The sequence below is a fragment of the Thamnophis sirtalis genome, unplaced genomic scaffold, assembly GCF_051295495.1.
Source record: "Thamnophis sirtalis isolate CommonGarterSnake01/CBP01778 unplaced genomic scaffold, rThaSir2_p1.2 scaffold_5, whole genome shotgun sequence".
Taxonomy (NCBI): domain Eukaryota; kingdom Metazoa; phylum Chordata; class Lepidosauria; order Squamata; family Natricidae; genus Thamnophis; species Thamnophis sirtalis.
This window is the reverse complement of record NW_028261385.1, coordinates 104,202,969-104,226,434: the sequence shown is the minus strand read 5'-3', so window position 1 is coordinate 104,226,434 and position 23,466 is coordinate 104,202,969. Positions and strand designations below refer to the sequence as shown.

At 43.7% G+C, this 23,466-nt stretch overlaps 1 protein-coding gene across 4 annotated transcripts in view; it reads right to left on the bottom strand.

The window, feature by feature from the left end:
* The window catches only part of LRRC14B (leucine rich repeat containing 14B), a 33,495-nt gene that overhangs the window by 6,559 nt on the left and 3,470 nt on the right, over positions 1-23,466 (bottom strand). The window contains exons 2-3 of one of the 4 annotated variants that reach the window (XR_015696768.1): positions 22,125-22,787; positions 2,805-2,975 (exon numbers count right to left, since the gene is read on the bottom strand). Coding sequence is in view for 3 of the 4 variants with exons in the window: in XM_087716381.1 (XP_087572507.1) it covers positions 22,142-22,787 (646 nt within the window). In the remaining variant the exon portion in view is untranslated. Of the gene's footprint in view, positions 1-2,389; positions 2,976-8,937; positions 9,311-21,241; positions 22,788-23,466 lie in introns of those variants that run through there. The other 3 variants (XM_087716381.1, XM_087716382.1, XM_014068310.2) reach the window with 3 other exon arrangements.

The window sequence follows — 23,466 nt, the reverse complement described above, 5'->3', positions numbered from 1 at the left end:
CCCTGAAACGTGTGAGGACCTCCCGCAGTGTTTTCAGGAGTTCCGAGTGACTGGGGGCTGCGACCAGGACGTCGTCGAAGTAGGGAACGACGCCTGGGAGCCCGTGGAGCAACCGCTCCATGAGGCTCTGGAAAATCCCAGGGGCAACCGAAACGCCGAATTGGAGACGGCGGCAACGGAAAGCCCCGCGGTGGGTGACGATGGTCTGGGCTGTAGCCGCATCGTCATCTACGGGAAGCTGCTGGTAGGCCTGTGCCATGTCTAGCTTAGCGAAAATGCGGCCCTGTCCTAAGGAGTGGAGTAGGTGCTGCACTACGGGAACCGGATACGGGTTTGCCTGCAGGGCCAAATTGATGGTCGACTTGTAGTCGGCACATATTCTCACCGATCCGTCGGGTTTGACCGGGAGGACTATGGGGGTTTCCCAACGGGCGTGATCTACGGGCTCGAGTACCCCTTGCTCAATAAGTTTATCCAGTTCTGCGTCTACTTTTGCTCTCAATGCGAAAGGAACCCTGCGTGCCTTAAGTCTTACGGGAGCGACCTGGGGATCGAGGCAGAGGGAAATGGGGGTGCCCTTGTAACAACCCAATTTCCCATCGAACACGTCTGAGAACTCGTCTAGGACGCTATCTACGGAGAGGGGAACTACCCTGTGTACCCCTTCTATGGTGAGGCCCAAAGCGGAGAACCATTCCAACCCCAGGAGAGCGGGCAGGTTGTTCCTAACGACTAAAACGGGGAGTTTCCCTCTAAAATTCCCGTATTCCACCCGGATGTGGTATATCCCAGCTGTGGGAATCCCATTCCCCTGGTAGTCTAGGAGGGAGACCCGGGCGGGGCGCAGCTTTCTCTGGGGAACCCCGGGGCAAAGGCGGGAGAACAAAGCCCAAGATAGGAGAGAACGGGATGAACCGGAGTCCACCTCCATTTGGCAAAGCTGACCTTCGAGCCGGACGGCGGTGCTTATTTTCCGGTGGCCAGCGGGAACGTGGGATGCTTGGTAGACCACGCAGTCAGCGCTGGAGGGCTGGTAGGTTGAGTAGCAGTCCTCAGTGCGCTTCGCGGGACGCGGTTGCTGGCGGCGTTGCGGCGCCGGGCGCTGGTTGCTGGGCTGCATGAACGACGGGGCTGGCAGGGGAGCCCGGCATACTCTGGCGAGGTGCCCTTCTCCTCGGCAGCGGCGGCAAACGGCAGAGCGGTACGGGCAGGCTGCGCGGCTGTGGCGGCCGCCACATCCGCGGCAAGGTGCGTTTGAGGCTGGCTGAACGGGCGCCGGCGGTTGCTGGGGTGGCCTCTGCTTCGGCTGCATCCTCATCTGGCCGACGATTTCCTCCTCCTCCTCCTCGTCTTCGGCAGGGGAGAGATCGTCGACGAGGTTCGTCTGGGTGGACGGCCCCGCGGCAGTTTGTGCGGGGGGGTTTAGCTGGAGGCGTTCCATGTCGGCCGTGGATTGTTCGGAGAGTTCGGCTGCTCGCGCTATCTCCACGGCTTGCATCAGGGTAATCTTGTGATTCCGGAGTAATCGGCCGCGTAAATGTGCGTCGCGGACCCCGCACACAAACTGTTCCGCAAGATTCTCCTCCAGGTCTGCGAAATCGCACTGGGCGGCCACGGTGCGCAAAGCCTCCAGGAAATGGCTAATGGATTCATTGGCCCTTTGCACTCGGCGGCGGAAAGCGAAACGGCGTGCAAACAGAGAGGGTGAGGGAGCGTAGTGGTTCCTCAGCCTGGACATCAGCTCGGCCCACCCAAGTTTGTAGGCTGGCCTCGGGGCGGCCAGGGCTCTCGCAGAGGCGAACATGGACGGCTCACAGCAGGACAAGAAGAAACTGCACTTCTCCTCGTCGGTCTGAGCCTGGTTTTTCGAGGCGATCAGGTAGCACTCGAATCGCTCCATGAACCCGTCCCATGATTCTCCGGTGGCTCCGCCGAATGGCGCGAAAGGAGGAAGCGATGACGCCATCGTGGTGTGGAGCCGGAGAAAGAGAGAGAATGACGGAGAAAATTACGCGTTCGCTGCCGGCGTTCTCAGTCCGAAGATAGCGTGCTAGCCGGTTCAGACGCGGTGGCAGCTGGCTGTTCTTCTCCGTGGTCGCGGGAATCGGAATCCCATCCTCGTCGCCAGTTTTGTATCTTGGAGCGAAGGGAAGGACGCGACAAGAGGTAAGAGGGAAGTGACTTTATTCAGCTCATAGTAAACTGCGATTCAACGTGGTGTGTTTCGCGCCCTACATTTATACCCCCGGGTTTGAACGAGGAGCCAATGGAGCGTCGAGTAGCTCGACCAATCAGGGCGAGGATTGAACCGGCTCCGCCCGGGAACCAATCAGGAAGGAGTCCTTTGTTCGCGCGCTTGTATTTCCCGCGCTAGTATTCAACACTAGTCAAACCTAGAATGATTTTCTCCGGAATTTGGATCAGGACAGTTGTGTTTCATTTTCAGTGATTAGTGGAATAGTGCCAGTACCTGACATTTTTAGGCAGATTCTGCACCTGTTGCACACTAAGTAAAGCTCAGGATTTAAAAATCTATATTTTGGAACACATGCGTAGGATAGTTATTTATAACCTGGCTTTTGCTGTGTTTTAAATAGAAACAATCCCTGCCATTGATGCTACCTGTCACCCACACCATCCTACAGAGTTCTTATATTCAGATGTTCTGCATGTAAAATTGGAATCAAAACAATTCCCCTGCAATTCCCCTGGTGTTTGGAACAGGAAATCCATTCCAGATAATTTGTGAAAGAAAGAATGCTAATAATTTTGCATGCCATTTGAATTCAAAACACAAACATTACCAATAATGGGAGACCTCTGACGATGTGGAAGCCGGAGACAGTGAAAAGGAAGGGGTGCTTTTCATCAAAAGAGATGTCTTTCTTCTCTTGAGCATTTTTTCCAGGTGAATCTGGCAGACAGTAATGATCAAGCAGATTTCCCCCTTTACAGGAGGCTTAAGAATGATTTATCTAGAGAGTAAAACAAAAAAGATTTGAAAAAAGACACAAAATAAAATCTCTTTCAAGGAAGGTATGCAGCATTAAAATGTTAAATGTGATTTTAGCACATGGAATGGGAGGAATATTAGCACAAGCATTCCAATTTCATATATAATGTGATAGGTTTGAAGAATTAGCAAATCTATGTGGTTGCTAAGAGTTTAAAAATGACTTGATGGCACATAACCAATCAATCAATTGAACTGGCAGTTTCTGAGAAAAAGGATTTAGGGATTAAGATGGACAGCTCAGAGAGAACATCACTCCAGTGTATAAAGGTGAATTTTTGGAAATAATCCATTAGGAAAAGAAGAGAAAATGAAACTACCAAATATCACTTGGCATTATTAGATTCCATTTCACATCCCTAACATCTGAGTACAAAATAATGACGGGTTGCAACTACATTGTACAAGCTTCTGGTGAGCAGAGATTTGCATATAGGTCTGGATACCAGCAGACATTATTGTAGAGATGGAAGACTCCATCGCAGAACAACCATTCCGCTCAAGTTTTAGAGACGATTTGGGTGGAGATGATTTACAAAAAAGATAAGAAAAAAGAACCTCAAAATTGTTATTAGGTTATATATAATGTGGAGAAAATAGATATGAATGTCTTATCTCTCTTATCCTATAACCATAGAACTACTGAAATTCCAGTGGACAAAAGCAAATATTTTTACCTAATTATCTTCCAAGCAATATGCTAGGCTAGTTGTCCTTAACTTACAACCATTCATTTAACAACTGTTTAAAGTTTACAACAGCACTGAAAAAGGTGACTTATGACCAATCCTTGTACTTATGACCATAGTAACATCCCCATGATCGTGCGAACAGAATTCAGGCACTTGACAAGTTTATTTATGATGGTCAGTCTCCCAAAGTCATGTAATCACCATTGGTGACAGCTGACTTCCATCAAAGTCAATAGGGGAAGCTAGATTTGCTTAACAGTTACACGATTCACTTAACAACTGCAGTGATTCACTTAACAACAGTGGTAAAAGTAAAAGATAGAATTGAGTGTGACTCATTTATCAACCTTGGTAGCAATGGAAATTCTGGTTCTATTGTGTTCATAAGTGAAGGATTACTGTGTTACATAATCATGGTAGCTCAGATAAGCATTAAAATAGAGTTGGTTGATTCATTAGGATAAAGCTAGCATTGCCTTATGTCATAGTCATGAGGCTTTATATTATTTCTAGTATCAGAGACAGGAAGCTGAGGGACACAAGGACATATCTTGCTTTGGGCTTTGTTTATCATATGATCTCATCCAGTGGTCCAGCACAGCTTTTCCAGAGTATCTGAGTATACACTCAGTTTGAATTTACTTCATGATTGTTTGGGGCAGTCAATTCTCTATGCGGTGCCTTGTAGAATCCTTAATGAAATCCTTAATGAAAGTATTAGTTAATGAAGGATTAACTAATTCTTCATTGCCTAGATTGTATCATCCATATTAGTTGGCTTAATGGTGCCAAAGAGAATCCCAAAGGACAGCAAAAAGAGAACAGCTGAAGCTCCAGGTTATACTATGCTTCTATGCAAACATTTGATCCAATCTTACATGATTGTGGCTTATAAACCACAACAGTAAGAAATCACTTGGTCTTATTAGATCATAAGTGGAGTGGCGAGAACAAAAACTATAAAAAAGGCAGATAAGCATAAAGCAAGGAGTAAAAAAATTCTGGATATTAACTAACACCTAGAACAGTGTTTCTCAACCTTGGCAACTTGAAGATGTCCGGACTTCAACTCCCAGAATTCCCCAGCCAGCGAATGCTGGCTGGGGAATTCTGGGAGTTGAAGTCCGGACATCTTCAAGTTGCCAAGGTTGAGAAACACTGTCCTAGAATATTAACAATACATGCATTCTTCTTGGATGTAATAATTATGAACCCTATCACACAGGATATATTTCTAAGTCCGGAGGAATGTTGCAAAAATGAAATGAACTGTTCTCTTCATCTACACATTTGTCACCTGGAATTGGTGTAGCTTAGGTTGTCCTCTTATTTCTTTTTATTGATCTGCACATTCTTTCAGTATTTGGCCCATCTGAATAGAGTCCTTCTCGTAGCTGGGAACCATCTTCTTCAAGATCAAATTGTCAGTTATTCTATTTTTCCAATGGTAACTTTTAAAAAGTCACTTACAAGGTAACTCTCTGCAAAGGACAGAGATGAAAGTCATGGCCTCAAAGAAAATATAAAGTTGTGATTAACCTGTGAGGGTCTGATGATATCATAAACCTCGAGGACATTGTGTGAGTGGGCAGCTGTTTTGCGAGAAGGGACCAGCAGGCATCACAAGGAAACAGGATGTGCTGTTCCTTTCAAGAGCACCGTGTCATCCTTGTTGTAAATGCTTTTCTCCCCACATTTCTTAACTAATGCCAAAGTGTTCAATATTTTAAACAACTGGATTTATAGCTCTGTCCTTCCTTGTTTAACTCTGCTCCCTTACATTCTGTTTTTATCTCTCTGGGACCCTTTTTTTTTTTTTAAAAAAAAAGAACATATCTATATCCAGAAGAATATGAAAAACTGATCAAACCTGAATTCTTCTTTGGCTTGTCAAGCTCAGGGTTGTTGTATTATGTCATAAAATGCCATTGTTTATGTGCATTGTGTCTTATCCATAAGAAAAGACAGAGGTTCTCAATAATTTTAACAAAAGTTGTGTATGTGTATAAGCATGCGTATTGTATCCAAATCTTTTGTCTTCAAAGTGCTTCACAGACATCATTGCAGAATGATTGCACAAATTCTGTGGACTTTTTCTCCTGATTCTCTGTCTCTATGTCTCCATGAAAGATTTGGGAAAGTGAATGACAATTTTGATTTTGTTATGATCTAGCCAAAGCAAGAAAAACCCTCAGTGGTGAAGCCCATTGAAAGACAGAAGTTATATAAATCCCTGCCTCAAATGATTAAGTAAAAGGATTTTTAAATCCACAAGGATGCTGACTACTACTATTTCCCTGAAAATAAGACTGTGTCTTATATCAGTTTTTGCCCCAAAAGATGCATTAGGGTTTATTTTCCAGTTAGGTCTTATTTTCAGGCAAATACAGTGGTACCAAATGCGTCCATCTGGCTGACAATCTTAACTGGGGTTTATTTTTGGGGTAGAACTTATATTAAGAGTATCCTGAAAAGTCATGCTAGGGCTTATTTTCCAGTTGTGTCTTATTTTGGGGGAAACATGATATTAGTCGGTAGTACTGTTGTCAGGGTTCCAATTAACATCTCCAACAGAATCAGAACTCCAAGGCAAGTGACTTCTTCAAAGTAAGAATTTATTGGAGAGGTCATATTGGCACATCTGGAGGAAAACCTGAATCTGCGTTTACCCTACCCAAAATCAAACTCCAAACTCCTTTCCCTTCCATCCACATTGATGAGACCCTTCAGGGCTGCCAATTGTGTGGGCTTCATTTTATCTTAGCAATAATGGATTTCCTTTACCTGAGAATAACAACACAGGGAATGGCCACTGGTGAAGAGAGGCAATGGGACCATTGCTAAGTAGACTTAGTCAACTCAGCACATTTCAAACATGTTGGGATTACAAATCCCATAATTCCAAGACAGCATAGTCAATATGGAGTACACAAGCTGGTCTTGTCAGCCCTATGAGGCAGACCAGACTAATAAACAGACTCCATGATAACTTAAACACTATGTTTATTTAGATTGGCTATAGTAACATAATCTTGCAAGTCTGGCTTTGCTTTCCCCTCCCTCTTTAATATCGCAGTGAATTAAGGGAGTGTTCTGCTGAGGCATTTTTGTAATCTACCCCGATCATTTGGACTGATAGGTTTGAAGAAGGGACTATTTGAAATGACAACAGCACTGGAAAAAAAATGACTTAGTTCTCACACTTATGATCATCGCAATATCCCTACGATCACATCATCAGAATTTTTGCAGCTAGCACCTGGCATGTATTTAGGGAGGTTGTTATGCCCCGGGGTCCTGTGACTGCCATTTTCAACCTTCCTAGTTAGCTTCCAACAATTCTGGTCCCAACTGTGGTTGCAAGTGGTATGCATTTTCGTACCTGTATATGAATAAATCAAAATATTCTACCTCTTTTATTCCCTTCTTTTTCTTTTTTATCTTTGCCCCCCCCCCAGCAACTTTTTTTTCTGATTGCTGAGTAAATTCCGCCTGGTGAACTCATAGTTGTGCAGGAGACAAAATTCATTGCATTGACATTCACCCAGGAACTCATTAATAGCTCAGAGGCTGAATCCATCATCACTGCCTGACATCCTATTGCTGCAAGTCAACCCAGCATTTTTGTAAGATTGAACTGACCTTGAAACTCTACAGAAGAGTAGTCAGTGCATGCAATTTTAGTTATCCTGCTTTTTAGTTCCTGAAGTGGTTGAGTTTGCTTGCCTCTCCCCCTGGTTTTTCTTACATTTTAAAAGTTCAGTATTTGCTCTCAAGGTTTTCCTGTATATTGAGTATTGTTTCATGAAGACTTTAAGAGGCTATCCTCTTGACTAGAGAGAACTGAACAGTTGAACATTCAGATCTTTCTGAATGTTCAACTTTCCTTGTTTACTTGAAAGTCTGTTTGAACAGCCCAACCTTGTTGAAACTGATGCTCTCTTCAAACAGTAGAAATGTACTTTGTTCATGTACTAAACTCCAAAGCAAAAGTACACATTTCAAATGCACATCTAAATTGAAAAGTGAAAAGCTGCAACTATGATGCATAACATTCCAATTGTTGAAAGATTATTAAAATGCCTGGGAAGCAAACCAATCATCCATCTTGGCTTTTTTGTTGAAAGAGAAGAAAATTGATTAAAATGCTGAATACCTTTGCTAGGTGGAAATTCTGAGAGCAGTCATTTCCGCAAACCTGAAAAGCACAAATTTGGAGACAATGGGACTAACCTTATTTTAATTGTGATTCCTTTCCTCAGACAGCTAGGATCAGAGAGTACTACATTACCCCTGAGCAGTTGCTGCTGAATTATTTCCAGCCAGAGTTATTTTATGCTATTTAATAATAAAGATTGCAAACTTCTCTGCACGTACAGAAGCTCTTGCAAAGCTAGATATGCTATATCTGAGGAATGATGTCATGCTTATGTGGTATCGATATGCAATCCCAATTCATTCCAGATCAAATGAATTTTCATTTCTTATTCCCTAATAATTGCAATTTAATGTTTCTCAGGTTGGTTTGGATGCTTGAGGGTCCTGCCAAGCGGAAGAAAGAGGCAGAAATCTTTTCCTGCTTGCTTGCAAAATCTTGCCTGTGTCTAGCTCTGTGGCCTAAAATATGATACAGAAATGCAAGCTGCCTTTCTCATCAAATGGAGGAGGAGCTCTTGACCATAAAATTACCTTGCTCCCACAAGATATAATTGCCCCATCAATTGCCTCTCAGGATCAGTGCCATTGGTAATAACATTTGGATGGAAAGCATTCAGACTTATTGCCCAATCCATCTACTGTTCATTTTATCAATTACACTCTTTCCAGTACAATTTTTGAAGCATAGAGGACATCTCTTCATTTGACTGAAAATATGTTGGAGAAATTAATTAACACCTGCAGTTAAATGTTTCCCTCAAAGGGAAGCTTTCATCCCAACTTCTGTGAGCAGAGGAGAAATAGCAAGCTAATTAGTACAAAAAAACAAACAAACTGGGATGTAGTTTGGTAATGAGAAACAGCAAACTTGGGAAGCTGAATATTGGTGACTAAACCTATTAGAATGCAGACTAATTTGAAGATCCAGGAGATCAAATAACTATAAAAATCTCTCCTGACCATACAAAAAATTCTTATCTTGCTTAACCAATAGTTGAAGTGACTCAGATACAGTGACGTAAATATCCATAAATGCATTCATGTTCCTGGATTTGTACTCCCTAGTTGGAAGCAAGATGTTTGTGGATTTTTCTGCCGGGCTTGGATATATTCTTCAATAAAAGGGCATTCGCACCCAAGAATAAATGGAGCAGAAGGATATTTGTTGCCAAAGTTGGATCATATTATAAGCTGTGTTATTATCCTTTCTTGGCCAAAGAAACAGACACATTTTTTTATACAATGAAGATGCTTTTATAACATATGAAGAGTTAAGGCAAAACTTGCTTTCTTGTGCTTTTTTGACATAGGATCATCTGTGGTTGCCATGGTAACAGCAAGGTAAGCAAATTGGAGATGAGGGAAAGCAGAGGTATTTCCGGAACACACAGCCTGTCTCTGATCAGCTTGGATGTTGAATTTCTGCCACTCCCATCTGCTTCTTCAGCTTGGGGGACAGAAATTGGTTTAGTGTCTCATCAGTCTGAAAGCATGCAAATGTGAGTAGATAAATAGTTACCACTTTGTGGAAAGATAACAATGTTCTGTGCATTTTGGTGTATAGTCATACCGGCCACATGGCCACAGATGCATCTTTGGAAATGCTAAAAAATGGAGATGAACATGACTGAACAGGGAAATCTTGACCTTTACTTTTATGAATCAGTGACTTATGTTTCGAAATTAGACATTTTTCTTTTATCCACAAATGTTAGAAAGCAATTGAATCTTTTCTTTTAAATGAAAACAGTTGGGTTGAAGAGAGGGAGTGGGAAGATGTATATCTTGTAGATGCCAACTAGTAATGGAATTACAGGATGATAATTGCAGCTAAGACTACATTTATCTTGCCATAATAATAAATGGAGGTCAGTTTATGCCAGGATATACCTAGATTTAATGGGATAATGTGTTGTATGTAATGAAAGGCAGTATACAAATGCAAAATATTGATAAATAAAAAATGAACTTGCTAATCCTAGGGAGATACCTGAACTTACCTGAATGCTCACATAACCCAGATGGAACATTGGATGCTTTGAGGAGTTGGCAGCATATAAGAACAATGACCCTTGCCTACTATCTAAAAGCTGGACTTCTAGATAGAAATTATATCCAGTTATGTGTGAGAAGGGTTCACATCCCACTGCTAAGCTATGACTACACTTTTATATATCAGCGCTCAGTGCAACAAAGCCAAAGTCAATGAGAAGACTCTTTTTCTCTATTATTTACTGCTCAAAGAGCAGGGGAACTGACAATACATTGCCAAGTCCATGCATAGAATATACTGATTGTGTGAGTCACAGGCAGCAATACCAGAGTATAAAACAGAAAGCATGAGATCCCAGATCATGCAGGATTTGAAGCCCTTGCCAAAGCTTGATGTGGACTGTAGGGAAGAAATAGTCTAGTTTTGTGATGGCAAACCTCTGGCACGTGTGCCAGAGGTGGCACAAAGAACCCTCTTTGTGGGCATGCATGCTGTCACCCCAGCTCAGACAGCTGGTCGTCAGATTTTGTGGTGTGCATGCGCACCAGCCAGCTGGTTATTGGGCTTCCAGTGCTCTGGTGCGTGCATGTGTGCATGCGTACACCTTCCAGTTTGCACACTCTGTGCCTAAAAGGTTTGCCATCACTTGCCTAGTTCTATCAGGCCTTGTAAGACCAACGTTTTAGTATTTCTATCAAGCCAACCAATTCAGAGGTTTCATTCTTCCTAACCCAGAAGGAGGCTGGTGATGTGATTCATTAGTTCTAGTGGTCTAACAAGAGAGTCAAGACTTCAGTATATATGGGTTCCCTCTACTTCATTGGCTAAGTCATTGATGGGAATCCTGATGTTAAATTCTGCAACCTCACACCATTCACTAATGTCATGATTTAGTTCCTGAATACCTTAACTCTGAGGCCAAGTAGTACCTCATAGATGTGGCTCCTTGCTTAGAAATTCCATAGCCTCAACAGAGGAATGTCTCTGTGATTGCCTTGAGGAAACAGAACTGACCTTTGATGTGACCCAGTGAAGGACTGCTTTTAAAATCATAGGCTTTCTTCAAGTGGGATCTCAATATAGCAAAGATCTTCATCTCCTTATGAACTCCAGAATGTCAGCAGTCCTGAAACTGGTGATACCAGCATGAATATGTCCAATCCTGGAGATATCCTTTAAAATCTGAACCGGAATGGGGTTGGACTTTGTTGCCCAGCTTTTCTATTTAGATTGATGCTCAGATGAGCTCAGATGTGATTTATTTTATGATGAAAATTAGACAGCTTTTCTGGAATCTTACAGCTCATTCAATGTTAAAGTGCTTGGGCAGAAGAGGGCAACAGAGCATAAAGTTCAAATGCTTCTTCTGTCAGCCTTTCAGGGTAGATCTAACCAAGAAACCAATGACATGCAGGCCTGAAACTACTTTTATTAGAACAGCTCTAGCCACAGAATATTGCAAATGGGAAGGTGCTTCTCCCTCACTTTATTTTTATGTGAATTTTGGGAGGGCCCTGTATGGGGCATTTTCTTTGATTAGTTTCTTGGAATGGGCTGAAGCCATGCTTGTCTGAGCCTTAGCTTGGTAATACTGTAGTTCTTCTCACTGTCCTTCATGGCTATTTTTTATGTTGTCTATACCAGTGTTTCTCAACCTTGGTTGCCAAGGTTGAGAAACACTGGTCTATACTACTGATATCCCTCAGGGTATTCCTCCTTCATTGCTGTTCAGTTCCCTGGGATGTATAATGAGGTTTCCCCTTTAATGGCATATTTCTGCTAGCAGCTTGTCTAAGCAGGCTGGCATCTCCCTTCCCTTCTCCTCTTCCTTTTCACATATTAAACTTGGCTATTGGAGAGGTGTGTGAGATGGATGGCGATAGAATGAATGAATGAATGAATATTTTAGAAGCTACAACTGTTTCTCTGGCAAAGATTAAGTCTTGGACTGCTGAGCTATAACACTGCTTAGACAGAATATACCCACTTTGGCACGTCTCTCTTTCTGCTTGGCAATGAGGTAGCTGTTCTAAGAATATTCTAAACTTCACACACATTATTGGGTCATGAAAGATCATTTCATTATCCTCAGAGTACATATAAGATTATCAGTAGCTTAAATCCTAATGTGATGGGCATAGTTTTACCACCAGTAGAGCAAGATCTGAATCCTGCTTGTCACTTGTTCTACTACGGTAGTTTATGACCTAGTTGCCCTTTAAATGCTGCTAAATAAAATCTGTTACGACAATCAATATCCATTAAGGAAATGAAAAGTAGATTGATATCAATAACATTTTCACCGGTGACCAGGTTGAAGGAACAGATGTTCCATCATTAGTAATTACTTTATGCTTTCTCAGTTTAGTCTGATGGTGTTTACATACCTACCTGAGATCTGGTGCCTTTTTAAAAATATATGCATAATCTTCAAATTGGTATGTTAAACTCAGAGCAAAAATCTCTTCCAAACTTTGAAACTATCATTCACTAACAGAAGCCAGACTGACGATACAATATTTCATTGATGAAATAAAATCCATGAAGGAAGTACTTCCTCTTTTTTTAAAGGGATAACATAAAGGCTGTACATCAGCCTTCTGCAATTTGGCATACTCAAGATATATTCAGAATGCAACCCCCAAAATTCCCATTATTCATGCTGATGGGAAATTTTTAGAATTGTAGATCTGACATATAGTAAAAGGGATACAATTCCCTTATAACAGAAAAGTTTGGAGTTAGCCATAAATATGATTCTGGACAAAGAAGGAAGCATTTCAATCAATCAAATCTGTAAAAATAAACTTGCTGTATTTCAACCTGTGGCTTTATGCTGTACACCTGAACAAAGGGCCAGGATATTTGACTGATTAATACATACTGTCAGTAAATAAATATAGCAGAATTTTGTTTCTTAATTTGAAAGATCCACATACCAGGATCTGGATGCAGCAGAAACTTCTCAGATTATTTTAAATACAAAAATCATTCCTGACCAGCCTGTCTTTGTCCTTCCAGTGCTAAAAACGGCAAATTAGAGATCTGTTGATAGCTGTCCTCTGTTCACACAACACTAAGGTGACCAGACGTCCCGCTTTTGGCGGGACACACCCGCCTTCCAACGCATTTTCCCGCGTCCCGCCCGCCTTTTTAAAAGGCACGCTTTTTTTGGCGCTCGCAGCTCCCGCCCATCAGCTGCTAGCTTGCTGGGCTGGCTCATCGTTTTGTTCTCTATCCTACCGATGAGCCAGCCCAGCAAGCTAGCAGCTGATGGGCGGGAGCTGCGAGCGCCAAAAAAAGTGTGCTTTTACCTACCTACAAATTTAAGCCAGCCCAGCCTGCCCGCTCACTGATTGGATTGGCCTGGACTCCAGCCAATCAGTGAGCTGGCTGGGATTGGAAATTTTCAGCACGTCTGCGCGAGTTTCCATTTCCTTTCACCAAAAGACGAAAGAGGTTGCAGCTGCGCTGACTGGTGAGTATTAAGAGCCGCGAGCGGATGGTGTGAGATCGCCGCCCGGTAGCCGCCAGAAGCCGCTCCCGGCCGCGGGCCCCTGCCCTGCCGCGTCCAGCGTGTCAGCAAGCGGGTTGCCCGCCCGCCTAGCTGCGTTGCCCACATGCACGTGGATTCAAGAAATCCGGCTGGATACTTTGAATCCCCGCGCGTGTGGGCAATGCAGTTTGCGGGGGAGGGGAGCTTCGCTTGAGATGACCATGCTATGCCCTCCATAGCCTGGTCCTCCCAAGCAGAGCCTGCCTAGCTGCCTTGCGCACACACGCGGGGATTCAAGAAATCCGGCTGGATACTTTGAATCCCCGCGCGTGTGGGCAATGCAGTTTGCGGGGGAGGGGAGCTTCGCTTGAGATGACCATGCTATGTTACTCACTGGTGAGTAATCATGTTATGAATTGGTACCGGTGGGAATCGGGAGGCACTGGGGGGAGGAGACAGCCCTCCTCTCCTCCTTCTCCCCCTTTGCGGAGTTCATTTCACCTCCTCGCGTCACAGCCAGCCCCTGTGCTGCGCCGCCACGGGCGGCAGAAGCTCTGGAACTCGAGTGGAATTTCTCTGCACGAGTGAAACAGCCCCCGCCGGACTCACGGAGCTTCTGCCGGTGTGGCGGCGCCTGTGCTGCGCGGTTCCCAGCGACCACACCGCGAGTCCGCGAGGCGTGGTAGCATCCCGCCACCCTCCCCTGCGGCTCTCCTGCGGCGGCGGAACGACTGGAAGTTCTCTGCGCGGGGTGAAACGGCCGGCAGCCGCCTCGCTCTCCTGCCTCTCCGTTCCCAAGCAGCCCCGTCCTCTCCTCCTCCCTCGGTCCTTCCCGCGGCCGCCTCGCCAAAATCTAGCTCTCCCTCCCCCTGCTTCGGTCGCTGCTGGCCATCGCCCAGCCGCCGCAGCCACCTCCCCTTCCTCCCTCCCTCCTCCCCGGACTCCTCTTCCCGCCCCCGCCGCCTCGGCTTGGAAGAGCCAGGAGAGCGAGCGAGCGAGAGAGAGAGAGAGAGAGAGAGAGAACGGGGGAATCTCTCGGGGCTCACCAGAACGCTGCTCCTTTCTCAGAGCAGAGAGAGAGAAGGAAGGAAGGGGGGGAGAGAAAACTGGGTGCCCGAGCTCTTTTCCCACATCCCTATGCAGCGGGGAAAGAGAGGTCACTCCCAGTGAAGTGTTGCCCCCACGCTCGCTGCTTCTGCCGCAGCCACCCGAGGCTGAGACGGGATTCGGGGTTTTGACAGATGCCTGTTTCCCCCTCCCTGCGCCCGAGCCCTTCCCCCACATCCCTATGCAGTGGGGAAAGCTCGCTGCTTCTGCCGCAGCCACCCGAGGCCGAGACGGGATTCCCCTCTGCCAGCGCTGGGCAGAAAAGCCTGAAATGTTAAGCTCACTCCCTCTTCCTGCAGCACGCCCCGATGCCGAGATCCCACGCACTTGGGGCTGCTGCGATGTCCAGGGAGGCTCAGCTGGTTTGAGTAGGCAGGGCAGGGGTAATGCAGTGCCCAGCTCAGGTGCTCTGAGTAGGGGGGGAGCCACCCTCTCTGCCAGCGCTGGGCAGCAAAGCTGAGATGTTAAGCTCACTCCCTCTTCTTGCAACACGCCCCCATGCCGAGATCCCGCGCACTTGGGACTGCTGCGATGTCCAGGGAGGCTCAGCTGGTCTGAGTAGGCAGGGCACGGGTAACGCGGTGCCCAGCTCAGGTGCTCTGAGTAGGGGGGGAGCCACCCTCTCTGCCAGCGCTGGGCAGCAAAGCCTGAAATGTTAAGCTCACTCCCTCTTCCTGCAGCACGCCCCGATGCCGAGATCCCGCGCACTTGGGGCTGCTGCGATGTCCAGGGAGGCTCAGCTGGTCTGAGTAGGCAGGGCAGGGGTAACGCGGTGCCCAGCTCAGGTGCTCTGAGTAGGGGGGGAGCCACCCTCTCTGCCAGCGCTGGGCAGCAAAGCTGAGATGTTAAGCTCACTCCCTCTTCCTGCAGCACGCCCCGATGCGAAAAACGCTGAAATCCCACGCACTTGGGGCTGCTGCGATGTCCAGGGAGCTCCAGGATGACTGAGAATCCCCCGTGTTATTCCAGATAGGATAGAATATTGCCTTTTCCACTTTTTCCATTCCCCCCAATGGCGGTTAAGAATCAGCAAAAATTTGGGGCGTGTGTCTGCGGGAGAAAGAAAAGTAAGGAAAAGGAAAGAAAGGAAAAAAAGAGAAGAAAAGGAGGGGAGAAGAGGGGAGAAAAAGGGGTTTGTTGTAGAGTTGATAAAGCTTTTAAGAGTTTGGCAGCGAGAGGATTCTGAATGGATCCCGAATGATCGGGACTCAAAACAGCTCTATTACGTCCTGCTTTTTGTGGGGGGGAAAGAGAGAGAAAGAGGGAGACTGGGAGAGGGGAAAAATTTTGGGAACGGCCGTAGCCTACCTCATCTGGATCCTGGAGCGAAGCACAAAAAAGCACAAAAAAAGCGTTGGGTTGGGGTTTTTTTTGATACTCTGATTTTTGTCACTCTCGTTACTGTTTTCAATTCAATTCTTTTTTTCCCCAGTCTTTTTTTAAAAACTGAACGCTTCTACCTCCACCCCTCCTTCTGCCCCGAGGAGTTTTGGAGTGGAGGGGAGGAACAGGGTTTGAGGCACGGGGATGGAGGTGGGGGTGGGGATCGGCTGGCCAAGACGGCATAATCCCCCGCTTTCCAAGCTCACAAACAGCACGGATCTCTCCAACTCTTTCTCTCCAGCTCTAAGTATTTTACACTGAGGTTTTTAGCTCCAGCATCCCTGTTTTTAAAATGCTGAAGACCCATCCTGATCCCTCCAATGACGTTCCAGATAATGAAATATGCAGGGCACGTTGTAGTAAAAAAAATTGCCAATTATCATGATTGAAACAGGATCTGAATGGAAGAACTCCAATTTGCTTGGCATAATGTTTAAAGGACTTTGATTTGAAGAGAAGAGATTTCAGAGGAAGAAATGGCTATGGCTTCAGAGGAACAAGTGGCAGCCTCAAGTTACATGAGCTCACCATATGTCATACCTACATGCTTGCAAATTCTTTTACTTATTGGACCAAAGACCCAGCTAGGAAAAATGATAACACATGGAATCCTTTAGTGAATGCTATGCAGCAGTATGTGTATCAAAAGCATAGATTTACAGGAGCTTAGTAGAAATATGCTGTAGTAATGCAAATCAAAAGCAGAAGAATTTATCCTTGAGGATCTTTACTATTTTCAAGCCCCCTTCCCTCTTCAGGCTTCAGAATTTAAGGAAAGAGAGAGGGAGAGGGAGGGAGGGACAGAGAGAGAGAGAGAAAGGGGGACTGTGTGCACAGGAGTGTGGATTTTCTAAAAATCCCATTGAATCCAGAGGAGGAGAGAGAGAAAGAAAGAGGGAGTCTGTGAGGTGGGGGGATTTCCTAAACCCCATTGAATCCAGAGGAGGAGTGTGTGTGTATTTGTGTGTGTGTGTGTGTGTGTGTGTGTGTGTGTGTGTGAGAGAGAGAGAGAGAGAGAGAGAGAGAGAGAGAGAGAGAGAGACTATCACTGTGTTGTAGCTTATGATTCTTGATGAATGTATTGTATTTTATTTTATTTATGTACACCGAAGACAAATTCCTTGTGTCCCCCCCCCCCCCCCCCCGTCAATGGTGTCCCTCTTTACCAATCTGAAAATCTGGTCACCTTACACAACACTGAAGCAGGATGGCTGGATAGATCTGGCCAGAAACTTATATTCATCTGAAGGCATACCTAAATATTTCCAGGATCCCCTACAATGCAGCAAATGTTCACTATAATTGGCAAGAAAGTGGTACCTGCAGATATCCATTCAGAAAACCCCTATGTGAGCTTCTCCCACAAATCCTGTAACCAATGTAATGCCTACACATGTATGTATAAGTCAGGGTGTCAAACTCACGGCCTGTGGGCCAGATGTGTTACGTGCCGGCCACTCTCACACCTGGTTTAGTCAAGGGGGGAGTCATGATACATCACGTGATGATGCCATGACATCATGAACTTGACACCCCTGGTATAAGTGAAGATGAAGATGATGTCATTGTTACATGGTAAGTTTTCCTTCACATAATTCCACCTTCTAACATTCACAAGAATGCTATTTTTTTCTAAAATATTGTAAAGCAAGGCATTTTGCATTAGTGTAAACCACAAGAGCCCTAATCTGACTACTGAAGCAAGCATATGTTGCTTTAGTTGACTCCATCAGAGTTAAATCAAGGTGTAATACAAGATTCTTTTCGAATTACACTTCATGTCTGCATTAAATTAGGTGATATGCATCCTTAAGTTCAATTTGTAATGCTTTAATTATTTAGCCTAAAAATACAAGCTCCATAACTGCAAAATCAATAGCTCACTAGTGCTGACTTTACAGTCTAATCAAGTGTGAAGATCAACTGCTTCTGTGATAAAAGTAACTCAGTTCCTGGGACAATAGCTGGAAAACACTATTTATCCCAAGAATAATCATTCCAATTCTCCTAGTGTCTTTTTCTATTTGATCATCATATCTAATACTGAATTTTCTCCAAATAAAAGTAACAAAGACTCATCTGTGGTAGTAGGGCAAAAGTTAAAAGGAAATGGAGAGAGAGTTTCGGATTTACACAAATCAGAATTCTAATAGGGTGGATCTACAGTAGTATTTCTCAACTCTGACAACTTTAAGATGCCTAGAGTCCCACTCCCAGAATTCTCCAGCCAGCTTGCTTGTTCTCCAGACAACTTGTATCTTAAACCTGTCAAAGCTGAGAATCCCAGGTCTAGAGTGAAAATGTAGTATGTAGCAGGGGTCCCCAACCCCTGGGGCCATGGCCTATTTGGAATCTGGCCATGTGAGAATCCATTGTTTTTTCTTGTGTGAATGGAGCTGCGTGCCCATGCATACCGGCCCGCTGCTCACACACCCCTGTTCCCTTCTTCCCCTACCCCAGCTGGGCTTCCAAACGACTTGCACCGGATGCTCCAAAAGCGAAGCAGTGAGAGCAGAGGCTGAGTAGGATGAGGGTGCCCTGCTCAGTTTTGCTGACTCACCGAGGTTGTCCAGTGGACGCCCGAACCAATTTTGGGTGAGTCTGAAGGGGCAGAAGACTGCTCCCCCAAAGGCGTCTCTTCTCTGCACCAAAAGCTCTTGCAAATGGACAAAAGTCTTCGGGAGAGTAATCGCGCACTACTTCAGACTTCCTGTCCTTTTGCAAAAGCTTTTGGCATTGAGAAGCCTGAAAGACTGCAAAACCATGCTCTAAGGGCTTCTCTTCTCTCTTGCGTGAGCGAAGCTGTGCACATGCAAACATGTGTGTGCATGCCGTAGGAAAGGTTCCCCTCTCCCCACTCCCAGCTGGGCTGCCAAGCCACAAAGGTTGGGGACTGCTGCTCTATAAGATCAGAAGTGTCATTAGTTAAGAGCAGTGAGGAAGTTCGGGGATGTAAAATGTTGGCAGATAGTTACTTAGTGAATAAGATGTAAAAAGGAAAGTATCCGAAAAAGTGGTGAGATAAAGAATTGGAAAGTGTCCATTTGGAATGGATGTGAAGGAACCTCAGCCATAACATCCTTATGGAAAAGTAATGCACTGAAAAGCTGAATAATCAGAGTTCATTTCTCCTCATTTGGATATTACTTTTGATTATGGAAGATGAACCAATACTCTGTTTTCATTTAGTGTCCACACTAAATTCTCTTTCCATTGTTGAGTGCGTGTTTGTATGCGTACATGCTAGATATTCAATGAGCCATAACAAATGTCTATGTCTATGACTTTATTTAGGATTAAATGATGACTCAGAGAACAATGCAGTTTAAAATCAGATCCCTGTACAGGTTGACCTGCTTTATATGCAGTGTTTTTTGTTAAGAAAGTGATCAAAGGCATAATTAAGAACAATCTTCCCTTTGTTCAAAAGTAATTGATTCAAACACACATTTTGCAAGATATAAGCAAGGTACTTTAGACCTGGAAAAAAATATTTTGTTTCTCTGGAACTTAGCATTATTTGAGATAATAGCAGTTCATTAGCTCCCCTGCAGCAGCTCCCCCCTTCTCATTTTCTGCATTCTGGTTTTCCTGATTGAACATAAGATGCTTTGGATCAGAGATTTATATCTAGTCTATAGGGCTTCCTTGGCACTCTTGCTTGAAAGCTTGGAAATCTTTTTTAAGGGGTGGTGGTGGTAAGGACACATTCCACTGTACATTTGGGAAGGTTCAAAAATCAAATAAGACAGCAATATAAAAAGAGAACCTGTACCTGACATGCTGGTTAAACCAGATTTTACCTCCTAGAAAAAAATTTCTAGGATTTAGAAGGATTTCCCCCTCTAAAATCCTTTAGAAAAGAATTCTTTTAGTCTTTTAATGCACATATCATGCTATCCAGGGCTTACATTTTACACTACTTCCTTCACAATAGTGGGAAACTCTCCACTTGATTTTAAGAAATTGTAAACAGAGTCTTGAGGAGCGCAGGAAAAACAAAAACGTTAGCAAAGTTGGAGACCTCAGGTGACCTGGGGTTTCAGGTTGTCCATTCTGGTGCAGAGCAGTGTTCTTCATACTTCGTAAGGTTGTCAGGCATGAAAAACGCTGAGCTAGAGCTTCTGTGAGGACTCTGTACAGACCTTGTACTGTGTGCTGCAAGTGAGGCTAACCTACCCCGTTTCCCTGAAAATAAGACAGGGTCTTATTTTCTTCTGAACCCCCCAAATAAGCACTTGGTCTTATTTTCGGGGAGGTCTTATTATTTTTGAAGTGCAGGAGGTGGCGAGCGTGGTCATCTCATGGTTACTGCTGTGTTGCAATATTTTAGGGGAGGGCTTATTTTCAGGGGAGGGCTTATTTTAGTGCATGCACTCAAAAGCCCAACTGGGCTTATTATCCAGGAAGATTTTATTTTCGGGAAAACAAGGTATAATCCCCAGATAAGCAGTGAGGAAAAGGAAGAGGAGTGACAATGAATGCACCCTTGACAACCTCTTTCCCCTGATTAGCAAATTTTGCTCTTTCTGTGTTTTATATAGGGTCTATCTCCCTATCTGTGCCTCCTTCCCATATTAGATATTCAATGAGCCATAACAAATGTCTATGACTTTTATGTTGCTAAGTGAAACATTTGTTAAGTGAGTTTGCTCCATTTTACGACTTTTTTGCCACAGTTGTTAAGTGAATTGTTACATTTGTTAAATTAGTAAGTGAATCTGGATTCCCCACTGACTTTGCTGATCAGAAGGTCGCAGAGGGGATCACATGACCCCGGGGCACAGGAAAGGTCATAAGTATGAACCAGTTGCCAAGCACCTGAATTTTGATCATGTGACCATGGGGATGCTGCAATGGTCATAAGTGTTAAAAACGGTCATAAGTCTCATTTTTCAGTGCCGCTGTAACTTTGAATGGTCACTAAATGAATTGTTATAAGTTGACAACTACCTATATTTCCCTTTTTTTATTCAGAATCTGGCAGATAAAGTGCTAGAGCAGTGTTTCTCAACCTTGGCAACTTGAAGATGTCTGGACTTCAACTCCCAGAATTCCCCAGCCAGCGAATGCTGGCTGGGGAATTCTGGGAGTTGAAGTCCAGACATCTTCAAGTTGCCAAGGTTGAGAAACACTGTGCTAGAGAATGAGGAGCTAAGCAGAAAAATAAGAATTCTAAGAGAAAAACTCATTTCAATATTCTTGTTAATTCTCTGTAATTATTATCAAATACACTGTCAGTCAAAATCAGGCAAAAATACATATATTCTATATTTCTTGCGTATAGTCAGCCATATGCTGCACTTAACCTGATTTACCAAGAAAAACGCTGAAAATTAAAGCCCAATAGTCATTTCTCTCACTTATATCAGTATAGTATTTAATTTAATCAAACAAACTGGGTAGGTTGGGCTGTCTAGGATAAAATGTCCATTCTACAAATTAAAAAAAAAAAAGAGACTGGCAGGAATATCTCACCTTAATATTGAGTGCATAGGCATTGAGAAATCTCAGGTTGGCTCATGATCTTAAAATAGTACCATGTATCGAAGCATTCTGAAACAGCCATCTATTTAGCATCCATATCAGATATTTTATTTGCCAACAAGGGCTTCAATTTTTTTGCCAAAATATCTATAGGATATGTAGGATATATAGGAAATGAGGAAGGATGCAATATGGTTTGTAATTTTGCATTTACTGCATTAGAGCTTGCTCTGGAATTCCCTAAGTAAAGTGCCTGCCCAATATTGAATTGTGTAATAGGGAACAGATGGGCATCAGTATGTTCATGCATACTTTTTTATACATTTGTGATTTATCTTATTTTTAGTATGTACTGTATGTCTGAATTTTCTCAAGAAATGAAGATGTTAGAAGATCAAACCAATATCAAAGGGGATATACAGGAGATCTTCAGGTGACCATGATAAAAGTTTGAGGGTACCACAAACAGTGGTGGGATTCAAAAATTTTTATTACTGGTTCTGTGGGTGTGGCTTGGTGACCGTGGCAGGGGAAGGAGACTGTAAAATCTCCATTCCCTCCCCACTCCAGGGAACGGGTAATGCAAAATCCCCATTTCCTCCCAATCAGCTGGGACTTGGGAGGCAGAGAATAGATGGGGGTGGGGCGAGTCAGAGGTGGTATTTATCGGTTCTCTGAACTACTCAAAACTTCTGCTATCGGTTTTCCAGAACTGGTCAGAACCTGCTGAATACCACCTCTGACAACAAACCCTTTTCAGTTCTCCATATGTGCTCACATTTTGTTTGCATATACCTGTTCAGCTTCAAATGTCAGCTCATTTCCTTAAGGGCCACACTGAAACTTTGTAGGGCATCTTGGAATGACTTCAACAAAGAAATTCCTAGTTCGTTTCCCGTTTCTTGAATTGCAGCATCATACCCTCCATAGAGGGGAGTAGAAGCCTTGATGTCTTCCCGCTTAGCTTGCAATAAAATCATGTGAAGATCTTCGACTATTCTCTCATACTTCTGGTGGTCAAATTTTGAAAGATCACTTTCGCCAATTGGGTAACTGATGTTGTTTGCATAGCAATCTCTCGGAACTGGAAATTCGATATATTTCAGCCTTGGAAAATCAATGAAAATATTAAAAAGGCATTTCAAGGCTCGAGAAGATAGAGGATTTCCAAGGAACTTCAGCTCCTCTAATTTCCGACAAGGAACCAATCCTAAAATCAGCATGTTGATATGAATGTCCTGAATGTTGCATTCCTCAAGTGTGAGACTTTTGAGTGTATAAGATGAATGGTTCAGGAGTTTGAAGAAGGTTGATGGGTACAAATCAGCCACATCATGTCCACTGATATCCAGAGCTTCTAGTTTCTCAGAATGTAGGCTATTGGCTAAATAAGCCATGTCAAGATGGTTCAGCGAACAGTTAGAAACATCCAGCATTTTCAGCGGTGTCTTCAAAGGACTGGAAATTTCAATAAAACAAATCCAATAATTGTACTAATCCATTCTACAGCTTTTAAAAACAAGATAAATAAACATGCATAGACTAGCCTCTGTAACGTAAGAATGGAAAATGGCTCTAGCATCAATTTTTTAAAAAGGGCCCAGGAAAGTATAGATCACCTAGCTAAGTAAATTGATGTAAAAGTGGTATTAAAAAATAGAATGGTCATCTGGGCATATGGCAACTTCTTGCTAATTCTTTGGTATGGTTTGTGCAAAGGTAATTCCTGCCTCACTAATTTTTTTTAGAGACATTTGAAAGTTTCATCAAGTAAGTGGATATGATTCAATTGCCAGACCTTGTTTATTTGGCATTTCAAGAGGCTTTTAATAAAGTCACTCATCAAAGACTCTGAGCAAATTTAGCAACTATGCGATAAGAGGAGAAGTCCTCATATAGATTGGTGGCTGATTGAAGTACAGGAAGAAGAAAGTAGAAATAAATTAGTTTCCATTCACACAGTGTCGAGATGTAAACAGGACATTTGTATTGAGGTTGAGACACTTTATTTTCAAGTATTCAAGCATTTCAGAAAGAGTAGTGCTGAACAGAGGAGAGGTCAAACCAGGGTATGATATACCAAATTCTTTAGAGTGCCCACAAAATTGATGAAAATATTGATTCAGGGTTCTTCATG